The sequence below is a fragment of the Benincasa hispida genome, chromosome 10 (genome assembly GCF_009727055.1).
Source record: "Benincasa hispida cultivar B227 chromosome 10, ASM972705v1, whole genome shotgun sequence".
Classification (NCBI taxonomy): Eukaryota; Viridiplantae; Streptophyta; class Magnoliopsida; order Cucurbitales; family Cucurbitaceae; genus Benincasa; species Benincasa hispida.
Genome location: NC_052358.1, coordinates 20,237,530 through 20,264,139, shown reverse-complemented (window position 1 = coordinate 20,264,139; position 26,610 = coordinate 20,237,530). Strand labels below are relative to the sequence as shown.

General features: G+C 37.7%; 3 protein-coding genes across 7 annotated transcripts; 2 read left to right on the top strand and 1 right to left on the bottom strand.

The window, feature by feature from the left end:
* The first annotated feature begins 2,772 nt into the window (after window positions 1-2,772).
* LOC120089238 lies at window positions 2,773-21,969 on the top strand. 5 transcript variants are annotated; one of them, XM_039046655.1, is made up of 7 exons: window positions 2,774-3,251; window positions 3,324-3,391; window positions 18,606-18,836; window positions 19,350-19,482; window positions 19,894-19,996; window positions 20,380-20,557; window positions 21,536-21,969. In XM_039046655.1, the coding sequence occupies exons 4-7, from the start codon at window positions 19,402-19,404 to the stop codon at window positions 21,582-21,584; spliced, it is 411 nt and encodes a 136-aa protein (XP_038902583.1). In that variant the 5' UTR covers window positions 2,774-3,251; window positions 3,324-3,391; window positions 18,606-18,836; window positions 19,350-19,401; the 3' UTR covers window positions 21,585-21,969. The 5 variants fall into 5 exon arrangements, with proteins under 5 accessions (XP_038902586.1, XP_038902583.1, XP_038902584.1 ...); XM_039046656.1 differs by having other exon boundaries at window positions 18,606-18,844; XM_039046657.1 differs by lacking the exons at window positions 2,774-3,251; window positions 3,324-3,391 and adding exons at window positions 4,904-5,009; window positions 5,128-5,767.
* On the top strand, window positions 11,539-12,477 carry LOC120088963. The gene is made up of 2 exons (XM_039046399.1): window positions 11,539-11,551; window positions 11,912-12,477. Exons 1-2 carry the CDS (start codon window positions 11,539-11,541, stop codon window positions 12,475-12,477), a joined length of 579 nt encoding a protein of 192 aa, XP_038902327.1.
* Window positions 21,970-24,159: 2,190 nt separating the features above from the next.
* Window positions 24,160-25,736, bottom strand: LOC120087655. Its single transcript, XM_039044498.1, has 2 exons — window positions 24,999-25,736; window positions 24,160-24,834 (listed from the first exon to the last, which is right to left on the bottom strand). Exons 1-2 carry the CDS (start codon window positions 25,498-25,500, stop codon window positions 24,749-24,751), a joined length of 588 nt encoding a protein of 195 aa, XP_038900426.1. The 5' UTR covers window positions 25,501-25,736; the 3' UTR covers window positions 24,160-24,748.
* Window positions 25,737-26,610: the final 874 nt, after the last annotated feature.

The window sequence follows — 26,610 nt, the reverse complement described above, 5'->3', positions numbered from 1 at the left end:
GGTTTGAATCAATATCAACAACCTAGGTGAAATAATTCAAGTGTATAATAACTCCCCAACCAGATAGTATTAAAAATATCAATTAACAATGTAGAATAATGATAATGCAACATAATTTCAAGAATTTACCTTAGTTGGGAAAAACTAATTAGTAGCAAGATTAGGGCATGAACTTCGATTGATGAAAAACAAAGATTCAAAGAAATTACAAACACTACAGAATCCATGCAACAAATAATCAGAGAATGCAAAACAAAACATGCAAGAAAGTTCAGACTAATGCTTACAAAAGAAAAAAAAATTACATGATCCTCGCCATCAGCTGGGAAAGGAAGAGAAAAAAAATATTTTACCTCTTCCCACTACCAAACTCTGGTTCACATCCGTCAACCCTTACCAAACTTCAAAGGAGAGCCTCCATCCCTCACCATGCAAAATCAAACGAAGCAGTAAAGGGGATCCTTCATTTGGAGCGGCAAGGAAGGGAAGCATTTGGATCGGTAAGGACAAAGAGGAAGTTAGACAAAACAAGTTCAAATCTAGAAAAAAAAATGCATTTTGAGTACCAAACAAACGAAGATCTATAGATCCGTGAAGTGCTATACGGAATAAAGTTGGGGTTTCATCAAACTGGCCCAAAATAAAACTCTTGAGAAGAAAAGGAGAGGAGGAAACCCTGATGAAGATGATATCAAAGTCCTTGAAAAATCCTACCGAAAGAGAGAGACGTGTTATATCAAGGTCCTCTAAAATACTCTACCAAAAGAGAGAGACGAAAGAAAGATACCAAGAATCAACAGAGATGAAAGAGACAAGGAAACTTTGAGGAGTAGAATCGATCAATGAGAGAGGCGAAAGAGAGTGACGAAAGAGAGGCGATTGAGAAATTAAGGGGTGGGGAGAAGAAATCATTGTAGTGTGTGATGGGGTGGGAAATAGTGAATATTGTTTGCTAATTAGATTATAGCATTTAGACCTTTAACTAAAAATAGTTGGAGCCCCAAACATAGAGTGGACTATAGCCCACTCACCCTAAGTCCAATATGGGGCCTAAACAACCCCTTAAAGACTAAAAATGTACTTTTTGAAAATTCAAGTACCATACGCTTCTACTCTTACAAATTTGAGAATTAAAAAATTATATTTTAAATATATATAGACTAAATGCACATGTTCTTAAAAACTCATTGACTAAAAATGTAATTTTTTCCTAAATTAAATTAAAGACAAATTAAAAAAATCGCCCCTAAAATTATCATAATTGCAATCTCACCCTTAAACTTCGAATTGTAAGAATCAACCCTCCAATTTTTATATTGGTGAAATTTTGGGTTGTTTTCAAATATAATAAATGACCAAAATATTTACATGATATAACAAAATTTCACTGTCTATCTACGATAAATTGTGATAGACTATTAGATAGATAGAACCCCCCCTAAAGACTAAGGTCCATAAACAAACATGGTTGTTAAAAAAAAAAGGAATTTTGATATAAAAGACCTTAAAATATGAGCATATTACATTAATGTCTTGAATATTTCATTTTTTTAAACAAAAAAGGTCTATTGGATTTTGTTTTTCCACTAATATCAGTGGTATTTACAATTTAGGTCTTGGTCTCACACACAAATATATATATACAACTGTAATTCTCTTTCCTTCATGCAAGCCTTCATCCCTTTTTCTCCTTCCTCCTCCATCTTCACACCCCTCTGTTGTCATCGTTTGCCCGTCGAATTTGGCCGACCGCTGCTGTCATCGTTCACCAATCCCCCCCAATTAAAGACTAAGGTCCATTAACAAACATGGTTGTTAATAAAAGAAATTTTGATATAAAAGACCTTAAAATAGGAGCTATATTACATTAATGTCTTGAATATTCTTTTTTTTTTTAAACAAAAAATGCCCATTGGATTTTGTTTTTTCACTAATATCAGTGCTATTTACAATTTAGCTCTTGGTCTCACACAATAAGTGATTCTTTCTCCTTTATGCAAGCCTTCATCCCTATTAATGTTTCTTTTTTAAAAAAGAAAAATCATTGACTCATCAATTTCCCCTTTCTCCCTCCTCCCTATCTCTTCTCCTTCCTCCTCCATCTTTTTTCTCCTCCCGACGATTTCACACCTCTCTACAGCTGTCGTTTGCCCGTCGGATTTGGCCGACCGCTGCTGTCGTCGTTCACCAGTCCGTCGTTCGATGCCACCATTCGGCCGGCTGCTACCGTCGCCATTCGCCTGTTGGATTCAATCGAGAAACAATATATACTCTTAATTTTGTACATTGTAATATCTACTAATCTTAAGTTTGTTTATGTTCCAAGGTATATTGACAGTATTTCAAGGTATTTGTAAGAATATAAAAATTAATTGAATTTTTCTATTTGAATTTTATGTATTGTGATATATATAAATTTTGATGTGTTGGGATTTCTGATTGATTAAATTGATATATATACTGTAAATGAAATTTATGATATATTGCGATCTATGTCGAACATTAAGTCAGTATTATTTATATATTATGGTATATTTCATATATTAGATTATACGATAATTTACGTCAAGTATTGAATCAATCTTTGACTTATATATCATGGTATATTTCATATACTGGTTAGAATATTTTCAAATACTTAATAAAAATGTTTTAATGGCCCTAGAATTTATTTATTTTATTTTATTTTATTTTGTTAAAAAGGAAAACCGTTCATTATTTTGGGAGGAAGAAATTAGGGTTTTAAAGGGTCTTGGGATGCGTGCAAAAAAGAAAAAAAAAAGAGAAATTTTTTTCTTTTTCTTCTTCTTCCTCCTCCAGCCGCCCCCCTCCCCACCCTTCTTTTTTTTTTTTTCAAATTTTTTCCTTCAGTCGCCGATCGAGCCTTCCAGTCGCCGCCGTTCGCCGTCAACCAAGTCTCTTCGCCGATCTCCGTCGTCAGTCGCGCGAGTTCGCCGATTCTTCTCAGGACCGTCGCTCGACCCGACGCAGACGAAGCCATTGAAGCCGGGGTTCATGAGGCCCTCGTCTTCGTCGTCGACCGAGCTGTAACAGCCGAGCGTGAAGTCGCGAGCCTCTCCGTCATTCCAGCCGCGCCGAGCTCCCCTTCCGTCTCTGATCGTCCGCCGCACGTCAGTGTTCCGTCGATAGTCGAAGCCCAACGCGCGTCAGATCGCTCACCCCGTTCGTTTGCACACCAGAACAGTGTCGGTTGTTGCCTGGTTGGTTCTGCCTGATTCTACTGTTTGGGGGTAAGTTTCGGTTCCCTTTTGGCAGATTACTGTCTTTTGGGGTTCTTGGGCCTAATTTGTGATTGGTTTCAGGAACGGTGAAGGAAGTAAGTTCTCGAGCGGAGTAAGATCTCGTTTTTGAGATAGTGTGGTATCCTGAGGTAAGTGGTTTATGGTTGCCCTTGATTTTAATAAGTCTACCGAGGAATTTTTTTATGCCATATGTGAAATTGTGATGAGATTTGTTATGGGTTTTTGTGCTGAATTTGAAGTAATCATACTGTGATGGACGTAAGGGTTAAGGGGATATGCGATAATGAAACAATTGATTGAAGTATGGGTAACGGTGTTACAATTGATTGAAGTATGGGTAACGGTGTTAAAGTTTGATGCTGAGTCATGACCTTGATTGCATACTTATGTTTGATGTACTGAATGTGCTTAAGATTTTAGTGGCTGTTAGTGTACCATTGGGCATGAGTATATTTTTTATACTCACCATTTTCTTTCCCTATTTTTCATGTAAGAGTAATAATGGCGATTCACGTATTATGTTTTAAAATCTGGTTTAGGACTTAGGCGTCTTACACTTTTATGCAAAATATATCAATTTTATTATTTGATGATTTAATTTCATTCATTTGTTTTTAGTAGGGTTTAGGGGTACCCGAATAGTAAATTATTTTATTTTATTTTTCTTTAGTTTATTTTTTATTGTTTAATTATGTTTTCATATATTTGCTCGTTTGAGCATTATTAAGTAAAATTTTGGCTCTTGTTTATGATGGTCTAAAAGGTACGATTAAGCCTATGCATGCATGAAGTAGCGTCCTAGAATGTAGTAGGAAACTAAGGTCGTTACAATTGGTATCAGACCCTAAGTTTTAGGTTCTGTAGACTGACTTACATCATGAGTCTAATCTGTTCCTTATGGCCACAAATGGATCTTTCGTCATCGCCAGGTATGTTGTTTTAAAACCTTTAGAAAAATATATATATCCATGAAATCCTACTTGTGTGCTGTCATTTGATGGTTTACCCTGCCAGTGTAGTGTGTATTAAAGTGTTGCGTATGGTCACCAGGTATGGCACCACAAACTAGAGGAAGGGGTAGTCGAGGCAGGAAAGTAGTTGGGGAGCGGGACCTTGACCTGCAAGAACTCGAGGTGCAGAGTTAAGAGGTGCGGGACCCGCCACTTCGTGACGCCTCTAGGTCAACTTGGCAGAGGGTTAGACTAAGAAGCGGGCCTCGAACTTCGACTGTACCCCTACCAGGATCGTCGTCCTCAGAAATTCTAGTAGAATATACGGCTATGGCTGCAGCTATTGGGAACGTCGTCACGTAGGCCGTGGTGGGACAACTAAGGGGCATGGTGGCCGAGCAGATCGCCCAGCACGTATAGTCACAGCAGGCGCCATCCTCGTCAATCCCGTTACCACCAGTTCAGGATCAGGATAAGGCCACGAGTCAGACCGTGGTAGGCCTTTCGTTGGAAGCTGGATACCTGTGAGATTTCAAGAAGTATGATCCCCCGACATTTAACGGATCGTTGAAAGACCCTACAAATGCATAATTGTGGTTGTCCACTGTTGAAGGGATCTTCCAGTACATGAGGTGGCGTTTGCTGTCTATGGACGTCAAAGCGGGTTGGTTCTCATCGACAATGCCAAGCGCTGGTGGCGCTCGATTGAGAGAATGATAGAAGTCGGTGGAGGCCAAGCCACGTGGGATTAGTTCAAGGAGCGGTTTTATGAGAACTACTTGTCTGCTCATGTGAGGTATAACAAGCAGGCTGAGTTCATGAACTTGAAGTAGGGAGCCATGACAGTGGAGCAATATAAGTAGGAATATTATAAGTCTGTCTCTTATACACATCTAGATGTGTATAAGAGACAGGTATAACAAGCAGGCTGAGTTCATGAACTTGAAGTAGGGAGCCATGACAGTGGAAGAGTATGAAGAGGAGATTGATAAGTTGTCTTGTTTTACCCTTGACCTGGTGTCTACTGAGGCAAAGAGGGTTGAAATGTTTGTGCAAGGACTCTGAGACGGGGTGCGAGGCATCGTGCAAGCCTTGGAGCCTCCCACCTACGCCGCAACCTTCTGAGCGGCAGCATGCGTGAGTTGTCCTTTAGGGATAGATTTCCTAAAGTCCCTGACGGAGGAACCGGACCCCGGCTAGAAGAGGAAGGTTGAGCAGAAAGCTCCGGGACCTTCGTAGAAGGTCCCGAGTACAAGCAGGTCAGTAGGGCATGCTCAACGACAGGCTACGACTTCAGGAGGAGTTTGGAGGGAAAGGCTGGTATGCAAGTCTTGTGGGAAACGTCATTGGGGATGCTGTCTGATTGGCACGGGGACATGCTTCAGATGTAAGCAGATAGGGCATACGGCAGATCAATGCCCTAGTAGTGGTTCTGGAAGTGCGGGGGGTCAGCCCCCGAGTTCGCATCAGGGTAGTTCAAACCACAGCAGCAGTAGGGTCGAGTATATGCCACCAGTCGTCGGGAAGCTGAGCACTCGGGAACAGTGGTGACAGGTATGCTTCCAATCTTGGGGCACTATACCTTGACATTATTTGACTCTGGCTCGTGCCACTCTTTCATTTCTTCGTTGTTCGTAAAGCATGCCATGTTAGTTTTGGAGCCTTTGGGCTATGTTTTGTTAGTGTCTACACCGTCGGGAGAAATTATGATAGCCAGTGAAAAAGATAAAAGCATGTTAGTTAAAAATAACAAACCGCACCCTTGATGTGACTCTGATAGTATTAGACATGCGTGATTTCGATGTAATTCTAGGCATAGATTGGTTGGCTGCCAACCATGCTAGTATAGACTGTTCTCGTAAGGAGGTGAATTTTAACCCCTTAGAGAAGCCAGCTTTAAGTTCAAAGGGGCCGGGCCGATAGTTTTGCCTAAGGTGATTTCAGTAGTTAAGGCCAAAAGATTGATTAGCCAAGGTGTCTGGAGTATCTTGGCTAGCGTAGTTGACACAAGGGAAACCGAGGTTGCATTAACCTCTGAACTAGTTATGAGAGATTATCCCGATGTATTTTCAGAAGAACTTCCAGGATTGCCTCCGCCAAGGGAGATTGATTTTACGATTGAACTGGAGCCAGACACTATCCTTATATCCAAAGCTCCGTACAGAATGGCTCCGACAGAATTGAAAGAATTGAAAGTTTAATTGCAGGAACTACTTGATAAAGGGTTCATTCGACCCAGTGTTTCTCCGTGGGGTGCATCAGTATTGTTTGTGAAGAAAAAGGATGGGTCATTACGTTTATGCATAGACTACAGGGAGTTGAATAAGGTGACCATTAAGAATAAGTACCCACTTCCTAGAATCGATGACCTGTTTGACCAGCTATAGGGTGCTACCGTATTTCCCAAGATTGACCTACGGATCAGGGACAGTGATATTCCGAAGACTGCATTTCGATCCAGATACGAGCAATACGAGTTCATTGTAATGTCTTTTGGTCTGACCAATGATCCAGCGGTATTATGGATTTGATGAACCAGGTGTTCAAGGACTTCCTAGACGCCTTTGTAATCATTTTTATTGATGACATTTTCGTATACTCCAAGACAGAAGTGGAACATGAGGAACATCTTAGGAAGGTCCTAGGAATACTGAGGGAAAACAAACTGTATGCAAGTTTTCTAAGTGCGAGTTCTGGCTACGGAACGTGGTGTCGGAGGACGAGGTTTCAGTGGATCCAGCTAAGATTGAGGCCGTTACCAATTGGCCCCGCCATACAATGGTCAGTGAGGTGTGTAACTTCCTGCGATTGGCTGGATACTATCGTAGGTTTGTAGAGAATTTCTCCAGCATGGCCACGCCGTTGACCCAACGAACCAGGAAGGGAGCTTCGTTTGTTTGGAGCAAAGCTTACAAGGACAGTTTTCAGGACCTCAAGCAGAGGTTGGTCTCAGCCCCGGTTCTCACTGTACCAGACGGCTCCGGGAACTTTGTGATCTACAGTGATGCTTCTAAGAAGGGTTTGGGTTGCGTGCTTATGCAACATGGTAGGGTGGTCGCCTATGCCTTCCACCAGTTGAAGAACCATGAGCGCATCTATCATACCCACGACTTGGAATTAGCAGCGATAGTGTTTGCCCTGAAGATTTGGAGGCACTACTTGTATGGGGAAAAGATCCAAGTTTTCACTGACCACTAGAGTCTGAAATACTTCTTTACCCAGAAAGAGTTAAACATGAGGCAGTACAGATGGCTCAAGTTAGTAAAGGATTGACTGCGATATCCTCTACCACCTAGGTAAGGCGAATGTGGTAGACGATGCCCTCAGTCGAAAGGTAGCTCATTCGGCTGCCTTTAATATGGTAGATAGCAATGCTTTGGTTATATGATAATGATGCTAGAAAGTAGAGAGAGAATTTACATTGACTTTCTATACAACAATGTTAGAATGGAATATCGAATTATCGACCTTTAGAATGATAATCGGATTTGGTTCAATAACTAATATAGTAGATAGCACTAAATTAATAACGGAACCCTATAGCTATACGATAACAATACTCAGGCGAGAATTTATATTTTTGTTTTAGATCAACAATGGTAGGGTGGAGGATTAAATCATTGACTTTTGAAATGATAATTGGTATCTTATCCACTTAGTTATGCTTAAATTCGGCAACTCTCTAGACAAAAGGCATAATTTGACGTAATACAAATAGAAGAAATACAACATACCAATAGCACGTAGTGTCTTCAAATCAAATTTCTTAGCTAAATCTTCATGACCAATTACTTTTGCACGTTGAAGAACTAGCATTTTAATGCTAATCAGCATATCCTGCCACATACACAATAATTCAGCAACAATAAAAACGATAGTAAGAGATTTTCATAAATCAATATATGAGGAAGAAAAACCCACACAACTCATAGTGTCTAAACTTTTGACAAAACATGAGAATGCTAAAACATATCATCGTTCATTGTTATCAAAGCCAAGTAGAAGATATTAATCATTTTCTAGAGAAAAAAACCAAAAAAAAAAAAAAAAACAAAAAAACAAGATTAAAAAAGAATAGGAAACAGTGTAGATATACAACATCCACAAGAAGAATGCTCGAATCTTCATAAGCGAAGTTAGCATGTAGACGAAGGCCTGCAATAAGTCAATGACTAATGCAAACATTATCAGAATAATGAGAAATAAGCTCTGATTCCAAATGAACTTACAAGTTCTGATTCAGATAGTGAACAAAGCCAACTGATATCTTCAATTCTGTTACTCTTCAAAATTTCTTTAGCCTTTTCCATAGAAATCTTCCGCAAAATTACTCCAGAGAGAACTTCCAAGTCAATGATTAAACTGTAAAAACAAGAAGCAATTTTCATCTACTTTCATTGATCTTCCCTAAATTCTAAAAGTAATAAGAAACTAATGTCAGATGATCCTTATAAAAAACATGAAAATACTTTGAGTGACAACCTAAAGGAAAAATCAAAGCTAACTCGCTTCAAACTGTGAAATAGACCAACTATGAAAGTAAAAGCTCAACAAAAGTAAATGTGGAAGCTCAAGCTAACACGATTTTCATCAACGATTTCCATGTATGAGCATCACAATCACGTAGAACATTATCACATTGAACAAAAACCACCTCAGTAATTAACCTAAAAATTAGTTACACAACTTTGTTTGACCTATTAAGGAAGATTTCAAGGTTAATATACCAAAATTATTCCTTACACGCTTGCCGTATACCACCTAAGTGATTATATCGATGATCTTGAAACCAAAAGATTCAATTCGTGAGATTAATTTACAACCAAGCAGAAGCTAAACTTCATCAGTAGGGGCTGGTTTAAGAACTCACGAGCTTACCAGCGGCGGCCAATGGAGCGACAACAACTGGGGGAGACGATCGACGAGGGAGTAGCGACACTATGGGTTTGTCTTTACTGCTGCTTATAGGAGCATCAAGTCACCAATACAATACAGTGAATTGAATCACACCCAATGACTTTACCGTCGCTTTTCAGCCACTGTAATCGAAGACCCCCCGTCGGCAAAGCCCTTACTCCGTCTCTGTTTAGCCTTTCACGATTTCCAGCCCTAAAAGCAAAAACGATAATATAATTTCAAAAATACCCTTGACTGAAAGACTTAAATGCCCTTAACACCGAGCCTCACAAATAAAATCATTTCTTTTATGAATTTTTACATAAAACATCATCTTTACGCCATATATTTCAAAAATATTTTTAAATTAAAATTTTTTCAATAAAGACATTTTGGTATTATTTTTGGACAAATTTATCTTTTTTTATTATTTTTATTCTCAATTTTTATATATATTTACCTATTTTCGAAACTTTCTTAATAATAGAGAGAAACTAGATTTATTATGGAGAGAAAATATGTATTTAATAAGATTTTTTTTTTCATATTTTCAAATGGAGAGAGAAAATACATTTAATATAAATTTATTTTCTATATTTTGTTGGTTTCGCGTATTGTTTTTTTTTTTTTTTTTTTGCGAATTCATGGTTATTTAAAATATAGTAACGACCCTAGTTTCCTACTATATTCCAGGACGCTACTTTCATGCATGCATAGACTTAACCGTACCATTTCTTTTAAATCTTCAAATAAAAGAGCAAAAATTTTATTTAATAATGCTCAAACGAGCAAAGATATGAAAACTTAATTAAATAATAATAAATAAACTAGAGCAAAATAAAATAAAATAATTTACTATTCGGGATACCCCTAAATCCTACTAAAAACAAATGAATGAAATTAAATCGTCAAATAATAAAATTGATATATCGTCAAATAATAATCACTGTCCTGGGCAACCACGTAATAAAATCCATAGCCACACTCTCCCATTTCCATTCTGACACATCTAATGGTTGTAGCAAGCTTGTTATCTTCTGCCTCGGGGCCTCCACCTGTTGACAGACTAAAAATCTACTGACATATTCAGCTATCTCCCTTTTTATATTGGGCCACCAGTAATACCATTTCACATATTGGTACATTTTGGTACTACTTGGGTGCATCGAGAATGGAAAGTTATGAGCTTCCGCCAACCGTTCCCCTTTGAAGCCATCATCTGCTAAGACACACAACCGTCCCTGATACAAAAGACCCTTGTCCACTGACACAGAAAATTCACTTGCCTGACCTAACCCTACCTGACGACACTTCTGAACCAGGTCAGGATCACTCTGCTGTGCATCAATAATCTGCTGCCTCAAGGTTGGTTGTACTGTCAACTGGGCTAACTACGAAGTGACTTCCCTCACTGCCACCGCAATCTCTGCTCGTTCCAGATCTTTACACAACTGAACCTGCTTAGTGATCAAGGCAGCCGAATGAGCTATCTTTCGGCTGAGGGCATTGGCTACCACATTCGCCTTACCTGGTTGGTAGAGGATCGCAGTCATAATCCTTTACTAACTCGAGCCACATGCGCTGCCTCATGTTTAACTCTTTTTGGGTGAAGAAGTATTTCAGACTCTTGTGGTCGGTGAACACTTGGATCTTTTCCCCATATAAGTAGTGTCTCCAGATTTTCAGGGCAAACACTACCGCTGCCAATTCCAAGTCATGGACAGGATAGTTGCGCTCATGGTTCTTCAATTGGTGGGAGGTGATAACTTGTAGAAATACAGTTGTCTATGGTGAAACAGTTGTGCAATTCTCAGGTTTGCTTTCTCGGTAGAATTGACCTTTTGCACAGAACTTCAGCTTCGGGAATCGGAAGAATTCCTTGCTCGGAGACTCATTTTTCAGCCTTGTCTCGTAGTTCTCCCGGATTTACTCTGTAAAGTCACTTTAGACCAAACTCTCTCTCTCCCTAGTATCAGTATATCTCTGTATATTTTTCAACGAGTTTGAGGAAGCTATTTATAGGTGAGACCTTGGCTCTTTGAATTTGTGGTCCCCACTGTCTAATTATGTTAGTTCCTACAATGGCAGAATGGAAAATTCCTTTCTGTTACACGATCAATCCATTAGAATTGCACAACTAAAAGCTATATACTTATCAGAATCGTCCGCGAATGCGTTGCTCTTCACATCTTCGATCTATCGCTGCATGCGGTGTTGTTTTTTATTACCGCATACGGTTGGAATGTGTTGATCGCTAAAGCTCTTGATCGATTGTCGCATGCGCCGTCATTGCGTTGATCATCTCTTCGTTCTTGATTGATGGGCGCATGCGATGTAGATGCGTTATACATTTTGTCTTCGAGCCATTAACGCATGCAGTGACCTATTTCCTGCAAAATAGAGACTGAAACATTCTATTCGCCATCACAATGGTGGTAGTGGGTGTGTTGACGACATTTCATAATTTTCGTATTTCTTATCCAATTTTTATATTATCGACGCAACTTTCTCTTTTTGCCGCAATATCTAAATAAAACAACATAAATGACTTGTATTTCTACAAGTTATCACCTCCCGCCAATTGAAGAACCATGAGCGTAACTATCCTACCCACGACTTGGAATTGGTAGCGGTAGTGTTTGCCCTGAAAATTTGGAGACACTACTTATATGGGGAAAAGATCCAAGTGTTCACTGACCACAAGAGTCTGAAATACTTCTTCACCCAAAAAGAGTTAAACATGATGCAGTGCAGGTGGCTTGAGTTAGTAAAGGGTTATAACTGTGATCCTTTACCACCCAGGTAAGGTGAATGTGGTAGCCGATGCCCTCAGTCGAAAGGTAGCTCATTCGGCTGCCTTGATCACTAAGCAAGTTCAGTTCTGTAAAGATCTGGAACGAGTAGAGATTGCGGTGGCAGTGGGGGAAGTCACTTCGCAGCTAGCCCAGTTGACAGTGCAACCAACCTTGAGGCAACAGATTATTGATGCACAACAGAGTGATCCTGACTTGGTTCAGAAGTGTCGTCAGGTAGGGTTAGGTCAAGCAAGTGAATTTTTTGTGTCAGTGGACAAGGGTCTTTTGTATCAGGGACGGTTGTGCGTCCCAGCAGATGATGGCTTGAAAGGGGAACTGTTGGTGGAAGCTCATAACTCTCTATTCTCGATGCACCCAGGTAGTACCAAAATGTATCAAGATGTGAAACGGTATTACTGGTGGCCCGATATGAAAAGGGAGATAGCTGAATATGTCAGTAGATTTTTAGTCTGTCAGCAGGTGAAAGCCCCGAGGCAGAAGATAACAAGCTGTTACAACCCTTCGATCATCTACCTTTCCCCTCCAAAAACTAGTTCCAGAAAGCTTAGATGAAGGATTGACTATTCTTCTCATTAAGTAATAATTTCTGGATAAAGATCGATACGACAATCACTCTTTCAATGGAAAACAAATTCGGAAAAAATACAGAACAAACACTAAAATCCCTGAAATTGCTAAGGCAGCTCCGGAAGCCCCTTCCCAAGAATCTCCTTATTTTTTTACATGCCTTCCATTCTTTTCCTCTTCCCTATTTTAAAAAACACACTTGGGCCCACTTCAATCGTTTTCACCTCCCACCAACTCCTCTGCCATCTCACTTGCTGACTCACCCTCAATTCTAACCGAATTCTCCCATTTTTTTCCTATCTTGCCCTTCCTTTTATATGTGTAAATAATTGGGGGTTTTACAATTCCTTCCCTCTCGAAACACACCTTGTCCTCATGGTGGAAAGTTGGAAATTGCTGTCTCATTGCAGGGGTAGACTCCCATGTTGCCTCACTTTCGGGTAGACCTTTCCATTTAACTAGCCACTCTTGCACATCTGTCTCACTATTCCATCTTACTCCCAACACTAGTTCTGGATTGACTTGGAGTTCAAATTCTTCTGTCAGCATAGGGGGAATGTGTTGAACTTGCTGCGTTTGGCCTAGCTTCTTTTTTAGTTGAGAGACATGAAATACATTGTGAATGGCGGCCTCAGTTGGTAAATTCAAACGATAGGCTACTTCCCCAATCCTCTCAGATATTGTATATGGCCCATAAAATTTAGGGGACAACTTTTCACTTCTTTTAACTAGAGTTCGTTGCCTATAGGGTCGTAGTTTGAGAAATACCTCATCTCCCACCTCAAACTCTAATTCTCGACGATGTAAATCTGCTTGTTTCTTCATACGGTTCTGAGCAATCGCTAGGTGTTCCTTGAGGGTGTTCAAAGCCAAGTCTCTGTCTTTTAACTGCTGTTCAACACTGTTATTAGAAGGCTTTCGATCTCCGTAGTGTACTATGGGTCGAGCTGTGGTATAATACCACTTTCCATCAATCAATTAGAACTACTCCCTTCCAAGCAATGTTTGTTCTAGCGGGTGGGCTGTTCGTTACAAAAACGCCTCAAATAGGTCTCCAAACAACGATTAACTCTCTCGGTCTGTCCGTTGGTTTGAGGGTGAAATGCTGTGCTCCTCCTCAGTTTTGTTCCCAATAATGTGAACATTTCCCTCCAGAAATTGCTTAAAAATTTTTTGTCCCTATCAGGTTGTGATAGGACTTAGAACTCCATGAGTTAACCATTCTTTAATGAAACAATATGCTACTTGCTTTGCAGTAATGGGTGCCCCAAAGCCATAAAGTGTCCATACTTGCTGAGCCGGTCAAACAACAAAAGGATCAAATTGAACCCCCCACTCTTTGGCAACCCTAATGAAATCCATAGTCCATTCTTCCAACGAAAACTCGGGAATTGGCAACAGAGTAGTAGCCCGCCGTCGAGATAGTGATTCAGTCTTGTTCGTCGACAAACCTCACAGCCTTCTACATACTTTTGGATATCAGGTTTCATCCCTGTCCAAGATGAACTCTCCCATTCATCTCTTGTATGTATCTTTATTAGAAAACTCCCAGAATGGCCCCCCAACACGGAGTCATGAAAGGTGTGCAGCAATGAAGGAATCAGAGATGAGTTTCGTGGAATTACTAACCTCCCCTTGTACAATAGCCTTTGGTTCCTCCACTCTTATGGTGGTTTCCCTTCCAGATCCTCCTTCAGTGTGGTTATAATTCTTTGGAGTTCTTCATCCTCCTCCACTTCCCTCAAGATCACATCTAGGTCTACTACTGCTGAGGATACTAAACTTTGTAATTCCGGAGCCTCTTGAACTATAGTTAGAGCATCTGCTGCTTTATTGGACAGTCCCGACTGATAGAGGATCTCGAAATTGTAGCCTAGCTGCTTAGTTAGCCACCTTTGAAACTGCGGTTGGACCTCCCTTTGTTCAGTGAGAAATTTCAAGGCTTTCTAATTAGAGATGACTGTGAACTTCCCTCCAAGTAGGTAATGCCTCCATTTTTGGACTGCCAAGACTATGGCCATCAGCTCTCTTTCGTACACAGACTTGGCTTGTGCCCTTGAGGACAACTTTTGACTGAAATATGCTATCGGTCGGTCTCCCTGGGTGAGCACAACCCCTAATCCTACTCCGAAGGCACGAGTTTCTATGATAAACGGTTTGCTGAAATCTGGTAGGGCCAAAACAAGACATGAAATCATCTGCCTCTTGAGATCCTCAAAAGCTTCGGTGGCTTCCTCATCCCATCTAAAGCCATTCTTTTGGAGTAACTTGGTGAGAGGAGCAGCTCGACTACTATAACCCTTCACAAACTGACGGTAGTACCCTGTTAGACCTAAGAACCCCCTCAATTTAGTGATGTTCTTCGGTTGTGGCCAGTTGACCATTGCCTTAATTTTATCTCCATCCGCTTCTACCCCACTGGCAGAGATTAGATGACCCAAGTACTGAATCATTTCTTGACAAAAAACACATTTCTTCTGGTTAGCATACAATTTATGTTCTCCAAGGATGCTGAACACTATCCCTAAATGTGATTCATGTGTGGAAACATCAGGGCTATAAACTAGAATGTCATCAAAGAAAACAAGGACAAAACGACGTAAAAAGGGTCTAAAAACCTGGTTCATCAACGACTGGAAGGTGGCTGGTGCATTTGTGAGACCGAAAGGCATGACAAGAAACTCATAATGCCCTTCATGTGTAGGAAGGGCCGTTTTCTCAATGTCTCCCTCTCTCATTCTGATTTGGTGATAGCTTGATTTGAGGTCTAGCTTGGAGAAAATAGTGGCTCCATGTAGTTCGTCCAGTAGTTCCTCTATCATTAGTATAGGGAACTTATCCGCTACCGTGGCTTGGTTTAGCTTTCTATAATCCACACAGAATCGCCATCCCCCGTCCTTCTTTTTGACTAAAAGCACCGGGCTCGAGTATGGACTTCTGCTAGGTCAAATAAATCCTGCTTGCAACATCTCTTGAACCAGCCTCTCTATTTCTTCTTTTTGCGCGTATCCGTACTTTATGGCCTTACATTAATGGGGTTAGTCCCTTCTTGGATATTAATGTGGTGGTCTACTGATCTCTGAGGAGGTAGGGTAGATGGCAGCTCGAAGATGTCCTGATTTTGTTCCAGAAGTGCTCGAATCATTAGTGGTAAGTCAGAATTCATTTCTCCTTCCTCTTGCCTACTGTCCTCCGTCTCTTGCTCAATTTCAAGTTGCTGAAAGTTGACTAGAAATCCCATATCATCATCCTCCCACTGCTTACTCAACATTTTGTAAGTCACTTTTGCCTTGGTTAGAGACGGATCCCTTTGTAACATGACGTGAGAGCCCTCGGCCCAAAAATTCATGGTTAAAGTTGGCCAATGGATTCCCATAAACCCTGTCGAGCATAGCCATGGCATGCCTAAAACCGCATTCATTCGGCCTAATTTGATTGCTAAGAAGTCAGCCTTCACCTTCAGCCCAGGTAAATTGAGTTCCACTCCCCTGCAAATCCTCCCCTTCCTTTCTATTTCACTCCCATTTTCGATAACCACCCCAAACCTGGTGTGCTTCTCTGTTGGAATGCGCAGCTCCCTGACCGTATCTTGGTGGATGAAATTATGTGTTGCCTCTGAATCAATGAGGACTAGTACTTCCCTTCCCTTAATTCGCCCTTTCGCGGAGAAACCTAGTAATGAATTTAGTGCTAACTCTACCTTCTCCCCAAACTCTACATTATTAAGCTCTAGTTTTTCTTCTTTTGCCTCACCTATCTCCTCCCCTGTTTCTTCCTCTTCATTAGTGATGAATAGCATTAGCTGGCGATTCTCACGAAACTTACACTTATGCCCCTGTTTCTTCCTCTTCATTAGCTGGCGAGCCTATCTCTGAATTCGGCATCAGACAAACGCTTGACCGGTGCTTCCTTCTTGGCTAGGAAAGACTTCACAGGTATGTCAACCTGTTTCATTGGCAACACTTTAGTTCCCTTGGATTGGACCTTCTCGATCAACTCCTTTTTCCCCTGGTGGGTCTGTCTACTGCTCAGGCCCTTCACCCCCAGATCTTTCAATGCAATTTTGAGGGCCAAATTTCTGTCGTTCACCAATTGAGCTTCCCTCATACAATCGTCCAATGTCCTTGGGTTTTGGTTGATGACTTCCGCTTGTACGGTTGCCTCCAACCCATTCAAGAAAGCATCTCTTAATACTTCTTCAGACAACTCTGGCAGTGGGGCGGAGCATGTTACAAACTTCCTGACATAATCCAAGTAGGTACCTTCTTGTTTGATCTTCAATAAACACGCACACAAACTTCCTTCTCCCACCTTCCGGTAATGATCGAATAACCGGGTTTTCAATTCTTCCCAAGTAGTGATGGATCGACGATTATTACTCCATCGAAATCAATCGACTTCATCCGGTGCGAAACTGACGATGGCTACCTTCACTTTCTCGGCGTCCGTTAGCTCATGGATTTCAAAGTAATGCTCGGCTCGGTAAACCCAGGATTCGGGGTTCTCCCCTGTGAACATTGGCATTTCCCAACGTTTATATTTACCTCTGTCCAAGCTACCTCCGTTGGGAATATGAGCAGATTCGGCTTCCTCTGTCTTCCCATTCGACTTGAGATTGCTTCCTTCAGTTCGCATCGATTCTCCTTTCTTTCGAGCCAAGTTATTCTCTCTAACCTCCTCGGTCAGCTTCTCCAAGTTCTTGCACAGGCTGACAAAGAGCTCCTTCAGCCCTACCATTTCCTTCTCCGTAGCCTCCATCCTCTCTTCCCATTGTTTTTGGGCCATGGTGCGCGTTTTCCCCAGGGTTGCGGCTCTGATACCAAGTTGTTACAACCCTTCGATCACCTACCTTTACTCTGCGATATAGAAACTCCAAGCAAAATATAGACACACGATTAAGGCCAAAAAAACTAGTTCCAGAAAGCTTAGATGAAGGATCGACTATTCTTCTCATTAAGTAATAATTTCTAGATAAAGATCGATACGACAATCACTCTTTCAATGGAAAACAAATTCGGAAAAAATACAGAACAAACACTAAAATCCCTGAAATCGCTAAGGCAGCTCCAGAAGCCCCTTCCCAGGAAATCTCCTTCCTTATTTTTCTACCTGCCTTCCATTCTTTTCCTCTTTCCTATTTTAAAAAACACAGCTGAGCCCACTTCAACCGTTTTCACCTCCCACTAACTCCTCTGCCATCTCACTTGCTGACTCGCCCTCAATTCTAATCGAATTCTCCCTTTTTTTTCCTATCTTGCCCCTCCTTTTATATGTGTAAATAATTGGGGGTTTTACACAAGCTTGCTACAACCATTAGATGTGTCAGAATGGAAATGGGAGAGTGTGGCTGGATTTTATTACGTGGTTGCCCAGGACAGTGATTATTATTTGACGATATATCAATTTTATTATTTGACGATTTAATTTCATTCATTTGTTTTTAGTTCTAGGGTTTAGGGGTACCCCGAATAGTAAATTATTTTATTTGCTCTAGTTTATTTATTATTATTTAATTATGTTTTCATATCTTTGCTCGTTTGAGCATTATTAAATAAAATTTTAGCTCTTTTATTTGAAGATTTAAAAGAAATTGTACGGTAAGTTTATGCATGCATAAAGTAGCGTTCTGGAATATAGTAGGAAACTAGGGTCGTTACTATGTTTAAAAATAACCACGAATTCGCAAAAAAAAAAAAACCAATATGTGAAACCAACGAAATATAGAAAATAAACACTTATATTAAATGTCTTTTCTCCTCTCCATTTGAAAAAATATGAAAAAAAAATCTTATTAAATGCATATTTTCTTCTCCATAATAAATCCAGTTCTCTCTCTATTATAAGAAAGTTTTCGAAAATAGTTAAATAATATATAAAAAATTGAAAATAAAAATAATAAAAAAAGATAAATTTGTCCAAAATTAATACTAAAATGTCTTTATTGAAAAAATTTTAATTTGAAAATATTTTTGACACAATGTATGATGTAAAGATGATGTTTTATGTAAAAATTCATAAAAGAAATGATTTTATTTGTGAGGCTCGGTGTTAAGGGCATTTAAGTCTTTCAGTCAAGGGTATTTTTGAAATTATGTTATCGTTTTTGCTTTTAGGGCTGGAAATTGTGAAAGGCTAAACAGAGACGGAGGAAGGGCTTTGCCCGTGGTGGGTCTTTGGTTACAGTGGCTGAAAAGCGGCGGTAAAGTCATTGGGTGTGATTCAATTCACTGTATTGTATTGGTGACTTGATGCTCTTATAAGCAGCAGTAAGGACAAACCCATAGTGCCTCCGCTCCCTCGCCGGTTGTCTCCCCCAGTTGTTGTCGCTCCGTTGGCCGCAGCTGGTAAGCTCGTGAGTTCTTGAACTAGCCCCTACTGATGAAGTTTAGCTTCTGCTTGGTTGTAAATTAATCTCACGAATTGAATCTTTTGGTTTCAAGATCATCGATATAATCACTTAGGTGGTATACAACGTTTAAGGAATAATTTTGGTATATTAATCTTGAAATTTTCCTTAAATAGGTCAAACAAAGTTGTGTAACTGATTTTTAGGTTAATTACTGAAGTGGTTTTTGTTCAATGTGATAATGTTCTATGTGATTGCGATGCTCATACATGGAAATCGTTGATGAAAATCGTGTTAGCTTGAGCTTCCACATTTACTTTTGTTGAGTTTTTACTTTCATAGTTGGTCTATTTCACAGTTTGAAGCGAGTTAGCTTTGATTTTTCCTTTAAGTTGTCACTCAAAGTATTTTCATGTTTTTGATAAGGATCATCTGACATTAGTTTCTTATTACTTTTAAAATTTAGGGAAGATTAGTGAAAGTAGATGAAAATTGCTTCTTGTTTTTACAGTTTAATCATTGACTTGGAAGTTTTCTCTGGAGTAATTTTGCGGAAGATTTCTATGGAAGAGGCTAAAGAAATTTCGAAGAGTAACAGAATTGAAGATATCAGCTGGCTTTGTTCACTATCTGAATCAGAACTTGTAAGTTCATTTGGAATCAGAGCTTATTTCTCATTATTCTGATAATGTTTGCATTAGTCATTGACTTATCGCAGGCCTTCGTCTACGTGCTAACTTCGCTTATGAAGATTCGAGCATTCATCTTGTGGATGTTGTATATCTACACTATTTCCTGTTCTTTTTTAATCTTGTTTTTTTGTTTTGGTTTTGTTTTGGTTTTTTGGTTTTTTTTTCTCTAGAAAAGGATTAATATCTTCTACTTGGCTTTGATAACAATGAACGATGATATGTTTTAGCATTCTCATGTTTTGTCAAAAGTTTAGACACTGTGAGTTGTGTGGGTTTTTCTTCCTCATATATTGATTTATGAGAATCTCTTACTATCATTTTCCTATCATTTTTTTTGTTGCTAAATTAGGGTGTATGTGGCAGGATATGTTGATTAGCATTAAAATGCTAGTTCTTCAACGTGCAAAAGTAATTGGTCATGAAGATTTAGCTAAGAAATTTGATTTGAAGACAATACGTGCGATTGGTATGTTGTATTTCTTCTATTTGTATTACCTCAAATTATGCCTTTTGTCTAGAGAGTTGCCGAATTTAAGCATAACTAAGTGGATAAGATACCAATTATCATTTCAAAAGTCAATAATTTAATCCTCCGCCCTATCATTGTTGTACTAAAACAAATATATAAATTCTCGCCTAAGTATTGTTATCGTATAGCTATAGGGTTCCGTTATTAGTTTAGTGTTGTCTACTATATTAGTTATTGAACCAAATCCGATTATCATTCTAAAGGTCGATGATTCGATATTCCATTCTAACATTGTTGCATCATTATCATACAGCCAAAGCATTGCTATCTACCATATTAGTTGCGGAATTAATTTTGAATTTCTTGTACTATAAATGTAGGGTTTGTTTTGATGGAACATCTTAAAGGAGAACTTAAGGCGTCAGATGTTCCAGATCTGTCTCAATCTGCTGCCTTAAATGGGTGCAACTTATTAGACAGCAATCTTGAGAAAATCTTGTCAATTGATGAGATAATGGCAAGTATCTGTTCAGACAGAAGGAAGAAACCTGGAAAAAGGTTGGTACGATCCACAATTAGCTGTTGTTATATTGTTCAAGACGACATTATTCGAAAGCATAGCAAAACCTCATGTTAATTATTGCCTTGGTTTATAATTTTCATATTAACAGGAAAAGAAAAAACCTTTTGGCAACTACATTAAACCTTTTGGTATTCGTAAAGCCTTCTATTCATATGACTTTCATGATAGTACTTATACATTAGATAGATAAGTAGTAAATCAGTTAGATCGTGTCTGTTTCCAATATTTTTGCTCTGTACTTCCGAACGGATGTTCTTTCCATTCTGTGTTAACAAAATACAGCACTGTGTGAGGTGTTGAGGATCCTGCATTGACGTTGGAAAGATGGGATACCTCACAATATTTATAAGGGGGTGTTCAGCTCCGACTTCATAAGTTTGTGTTTAATATTTAATAACTCAACTTCACCAACTTTAACAGTGTTCACTATTGAAGTTTGTACTTTTACAGGGGAACTCCATTTTCTACTCATTTTCTCTTTTGCACATTTATCAAGAAACTCCAAGTAAATAACTTTACACCTCAAACACAAGCTTTCTAACTCTAATACATTAACTCCAGACTCCAGAACTCAACTCAATGCCTCAAACACCTCCTAAGATACATACGTTACTCCATTCATTGTCTTTTAATTAATTTTGAGATGCAATCACATGTTTATCTAATACCTGAAAGTTTGCAAAAGAATTTTCTTTCTCATAGTCTACATTAACTCTCTCTCTGCCTTCCATGAGTGCTCGGATTCGTTCTATTCTATTTATATTTGTAGATTTACTAATTCAAATGCATGATCGAAGAATGCTTTTAGTACCTTACTGTAATTTTTGGTAGGATTCAGATGTTCTTAATGACTTGCATATTACGCTTTAAGTTAGTGCTGTTTTTCCCAGTTTGTGTTCCCAACTTTTGTACTCATTACATTTCCCTTTTCTTTTCCCCCTCTCCCTTTCTAGGCCGCGGGAAAAGGTTGATTCCAGACAGAAGACGAACGACAAGTTGTGAATCAGAAAATACTAGAAGTTGAACAGATTCATGGAGGTTGTCTTGGCCGACATGTCGGCAAAATGCAGCTTTCCCACGTTGCAAGACTTGGCCGCATTCGTTATAGTAGCCATGGTCGTTGCAAACATTTTTGTTAGTTTTTGTTGTTGTTAAGGGATCTGTAATCATCTTCCACAGTAGTTTCTAGATATAATTTTTTTGACAATATATGGGATGGAGGAATTCAACCTCTAATCTCGAGGTTAGTAATACAAGGTCTATGACAGTAGAGCTATCCTATAGCGTTAGGTTTCACTATAGTTTTATCGTAATTTTTTTGTGGATAGTGTAGGAAGTGAAAGGAACCATTATCAATAAAGCTGAGATATTAATGGTTGGAGCTATATTTTTTTGATTGGAACCTCTATATTTCAAGGAAATTTGAGTTATTAATATTGATTACAGTGGACAGGTTTACGAAAACTAATGATCTGAAAGTTTTCTAATATTATGTTTGTATGTTACCTTCATTTATTGATGGTCATAAAAGAAGCTTTTTTTACTAAAAAAAAACATTTAAGACTTAGTGTTGAATCAAGTAATAAAGTTCTTGATCCCTCAAGTTTGTGTCCATCTTTGGCAGGATGAATTTTATATTATGTTGATATGCAGAAAAGCATTTTTGAGAAAAAAAAATATGGTACTAATGTAATATGAATTACTTCCTATTAGAATTAGATATGAAAATGGAGTATAAATTATATGAAATATTTTTAAACTTTAGGCGGGCATGTGTTAATGTCCTCTGTATTTTAGCAGTTTCATTGTTATTCTTGAATTTCAAATTTGTTTTAAAAATCAACTTTTATGTTAAAATGAGGATGGTTAAGTGACTTGTTGATGGCTTAAAAAATAGTGTGATATATAGTATAAACAAGGTTCAAAATATCGATGTCGAAAATATCAAGGTCTCGATTTTATGGAGATATCGATATTGATGGAATTTTGGAAAAAATTACAAAAATTAGTAGAAATTGATGAAAATTGTTATAATTAATTTAAAATTTTGATTGTGATTTAATTAGACTAATTGATCATATTTAATCACAAAATAAAGTAAGACAACATTTAGATGTTTATTGTAAACTGTGTAAATGTTGGTGTGAGTAGAAATTTAAAATAAAAATAGAAAATAATTACAAAATAATATAAAGTTTAAGAATATTTTGAGGTGATATAATATGAAAATTATAAAAGTTTTAAATGGTTAAAGAAAAAAAAAACTCATAAATTCAATTTTGAGGTGAAATGACGTGACAATTTAATGAAAGAATTTGAATATGATTAAAAATAAATATATTTTATTTTTTTGTGATTTTTTCAAATTCAATTTCTTTACAAATGAAAGTTTTGAGTCGTAAACAAAGCTAAAATTTGAGAAAAGTTAAAAGTTAAGAAAAGTAACACATAAAAAAGACTTAATTTTTTTTTATCGAAAATGACATTGCCGTTTGAAACTATAGAATTGTGTATAACCATAAAATTGAAAAACTTGAACTTAGCAAATTTAGTTTATTTTTTTTTAAAAAAAAGTCGATTTTTTTTAAATTGTCAAAATATTCGAAAATTTCTCGAAATCTTAAAATTTCGTCAAAATGGGGAAATCAGAATATTCTCAAAATTTCGTTGAAATTGAGAGAGCTAAATTTTTCCAATCAAAATTTCAAGGCCATCGAAATCTTGAGGAAATTTTAAACTATAAGTGATAGTCATCTTGAACTTTTGATTTCCAAAATCAACGTGAATACTATTTGAAACTAAGGGACCGTGTGAGACACCATCTAGAAGTTGTTGGATTTAGTTATTATAACTCACTCCATATCTAGCACCAAATATAATAATAGTATATATAACTATTTATAGCCTACAATTAAATATTCTATACTGTTACAGAATTTTCTACTTCCTACATTATTTACTATTTTTCATTCATCCTCTTTTTTATTATTTACTAGAATATTTATTATTTTCTATTCAAACAAAAAATAATTTACACTTTGACTATATATATACATATATGACACTTAGTTTTCATTATGTTTGATTACTTTTTTTTGTCTTTCACTTCTCTAATGAAATGGTTGTTCCTAAAACCATTTTAATAGTTAAGGGTCAAAATAAAGAAATTCAAGCTTCATTTTCTCTATTTCAAAAAGGTTGAGAAAATGGTTATAATGATTTTTTTTAAAAGTTTAAGGATAAAGCTAAAACTTATGACACTTTGAGATCCAAAGATACTCTAAAGCTTGTGATATTATATATAATTTAGCTTTGTTGAATTGCATCCCCAAAGAACATAAAAAAAACCCCTTAATCTACCTTGCACCACCACATGTCTACATGAACCTAATGTTTCAAAATGCTATTAGCTAATGGAGGAAGTCACAAATTTTAAAGATTTTATGTTGATGTACTTTCTTTGCAATGATCTATAGCAAATGAGTTCAAACACATTTTAATTAAAAAATCTTTATAGAGAAAAATCAATAATTTCACTAAGAGAATAAGAAGGAAAAAGATTTTGAGTAAAGAAGTATTCATCTTCAACTTACCACCATGTCATATTTTCTTCTCCATTTTAAGCCATTCTATAGTAAATAAAGCTAGTGACATGGTTGCTATATTTGTTAGCAATCCTTTACAATGTTATGGTGGCAAACGTGATCGTCTCTTAATAATCGATTAAAAGAATTTACACACCTCTATCAGAACAAAATCGCTAGCCACATTGTGACGCAATTCGAAACTCTAAGAATAATGTTAAGCTGTAAAGATCTAGATCAAATCTATGAGGTTTCATCTGATTGAAGAAGGTAAAATTCCATTAGGTGGAAGAACAGTAATGTGCTTCAAAGGGTGAGAAACTTCTCCGCCGCTGCCGTGCTTAACGAACTCGGCCGGCGAAAAGGATTGTCCATGGCAGATACACTAAATACTAACCTCCAAGTTTGAGTATCTATACAAGAAGCCAGTAGTTATGATTTTAGTACCATTAGGACCAAACCCTGTGGTTGAAACACAAGGCATTTGATCAAAACTTGCCACATTTTGGCTTTGAATTTGAGGCTTTGGAGGTTTCCCATTCTCCACTGATGAAGATGATGAACAAAATTCTTGAATTTGGATTATTCTTCAACAAATTTCTCACTGGAAGGATTTGGTTTAACATGATTCTTTGATATTGATGAATTACATGAATTGCTACTACCTCCTGAAAAAAGATGAACGACAACAACAACAACAACAACAACAAGAAAACTAATTAACAACTCAATTTCTCATAATGATAAAACCAGAATCATCTAATTGAAACCCATTAAACAAAACCCAGATTAAGGTTTTCTTCATTAGGGTTTGAAAGAAATTGAAAAGTACCTTCATGAGAGGAAGAACTATGATGATTATCAGAAACAACAGAAGAACTGCAAACAGGGGAAGATCCACAAGACCCAGATTTCTTATTCCAAAACCCAACATCCGAACCACTCCGGCAACCCACCGGCGACTCTCCGGTGGCAAAGTACGGTACAAAACAGGGAAACACATACCCATAGCCATTGAGAAACGGAACGTACTGCAACGACGAGTAAGGAGACGGAAATTGCAGCGCAGGATTTGGTTTATGAAGATCTACATTGTTTTTCAAATTACCTTCAAGGTATTTTTCCTTCTTGAATGGCGGATTGTTCCGATCTTCTTCTCGTTTCCTCTTACCCTGTCGTCGCCGGATCTCGCCTCTGTTTTTAGCATCTGTAACTCCGCTTTCTTCATCAGACCCATTTGATTTTTCCGGTGAATTTCTGAGAGTTCCGCCGATTGAAAGGGCTAAATCGAGGTGTAGATCGTTGTTTTCTTCATGAAGCTCCATTGATTTCATCTCTGAAGAACAAGTGTGGGAATGAAATTGATTTGTGGGTTTGGATTATATGGATGGAGGGATTGTGGGGAGAAGGAGAAGCGGCGACGTGGCGGCAATGGAGAAGAGAAAAGGGGCGGTGGGGTTAAGAAGAAAACACGTAGGAGGGAGAAGGAAGAAGAAGAAGAAGCAAAGATATTTTTAGCGAAACCGAAGCCTGCGGGTACGCCATTAATCTCTCTCTTTTCTTCTTCTTCAAATCCCCTTCTCTTATCTCTCTCTGAATACTTTCCACGTGTCACCTTTTCATTGCACCGCTGTTTCGAATGAAAAAAATTCTAGTACTACAAAAATTATGATAAATTCTAGTATGAATGAATGAATGGGATGAAATTTTTTTAGTGTGGTAGGATTATAGAAAAATTTCTAATAAATAAATAAAACTTGAGTGTAATCGAAACTGTACCTATTTTTTTCAGTTTTTTTTATTTTATTTTATTTTTACTAGGTAAAGATAAAGTGAGTTTCGCATTATCCATTTCTAAATTATCTATATTTATTGTTTATCACATTATGTGTTTAAAAGAGTGTGGAGTCAATGATATTAAAAATATATATTTTTTTCAAGACACATTTCTAGTAAAAAGGAGATATGGTGCTTTGACGGTACTAGAATATTCTACCTGTTTAGTTTTCCAAATTTGGGATCAAATCTCAAATTTTGAGATTTATTGTACAAGTTTATGTCAATTGAGTTATGTTCATGTCGTCAAGTTTTCAAGTGATTAATTGGTGTTTAAATATGTTACTTAAATAATTTATCAAGGTTTAAAATAGAAAATTTACGTTTGATGTGCTTAAGAATTATTCATATTTAATGGTATCCAAATTCAAATTAGTCGTTTAATTTTGAGTTCAATAAGTTAAAAAATAAAAATAAATCCTTTTTCATAGAGTTTGAATAGGTAAATGGGATGATTTTATTAGATACAAAATTTAAAATTTAGATATTTCTTAATTATTATTATTATTTTATATTTTCTTAAATTTTGAGATTATTTCGACTTAAATCTAAGATTTCCAAATTATAATCAATAATGGAGAGAGCCGTGGGGTCCACGTTTAACACGA

Bases quoted from the DNA above. Each gene is read 5' to 3' on its own strand.
- LOC120087655 (XM_039044498.1), bottom strand. From the start codon at position 25,500: ATGAAATCAATGGAGCTTCATGAAGAAAACAACGATCTACACCTCGAT. The intron at 24,835-24,998 runs GTACTTTTCAAT...ATCTTTTTTCAG, and splicing joins TAGTTCTTCCTCTCATGAAG to GAGGTAGTAGCAATTCATGT.
- LOC120089238 (XM_039046658.1), top strand. From the start codon at position 19,402: ATGGAAGAGGCTAAAGAAATTTCGAAGAGTAACAGAATTGAAGATATC. The intron at 19,483-19,893 runs GTAAGTTCATTT...TGTATGTGGCAG, and splicing joins CACTATCTGAATCAGAACTT to GATATGTTGATTAGCATTAA. The intron at 20,558-21,535 runs GTTGGTACGATC...CTCCCTTTCTAG, and splicing joins AGGAAGAAACCTGGAAAAAG to GCCGCGGGAAAAGGTTGATT.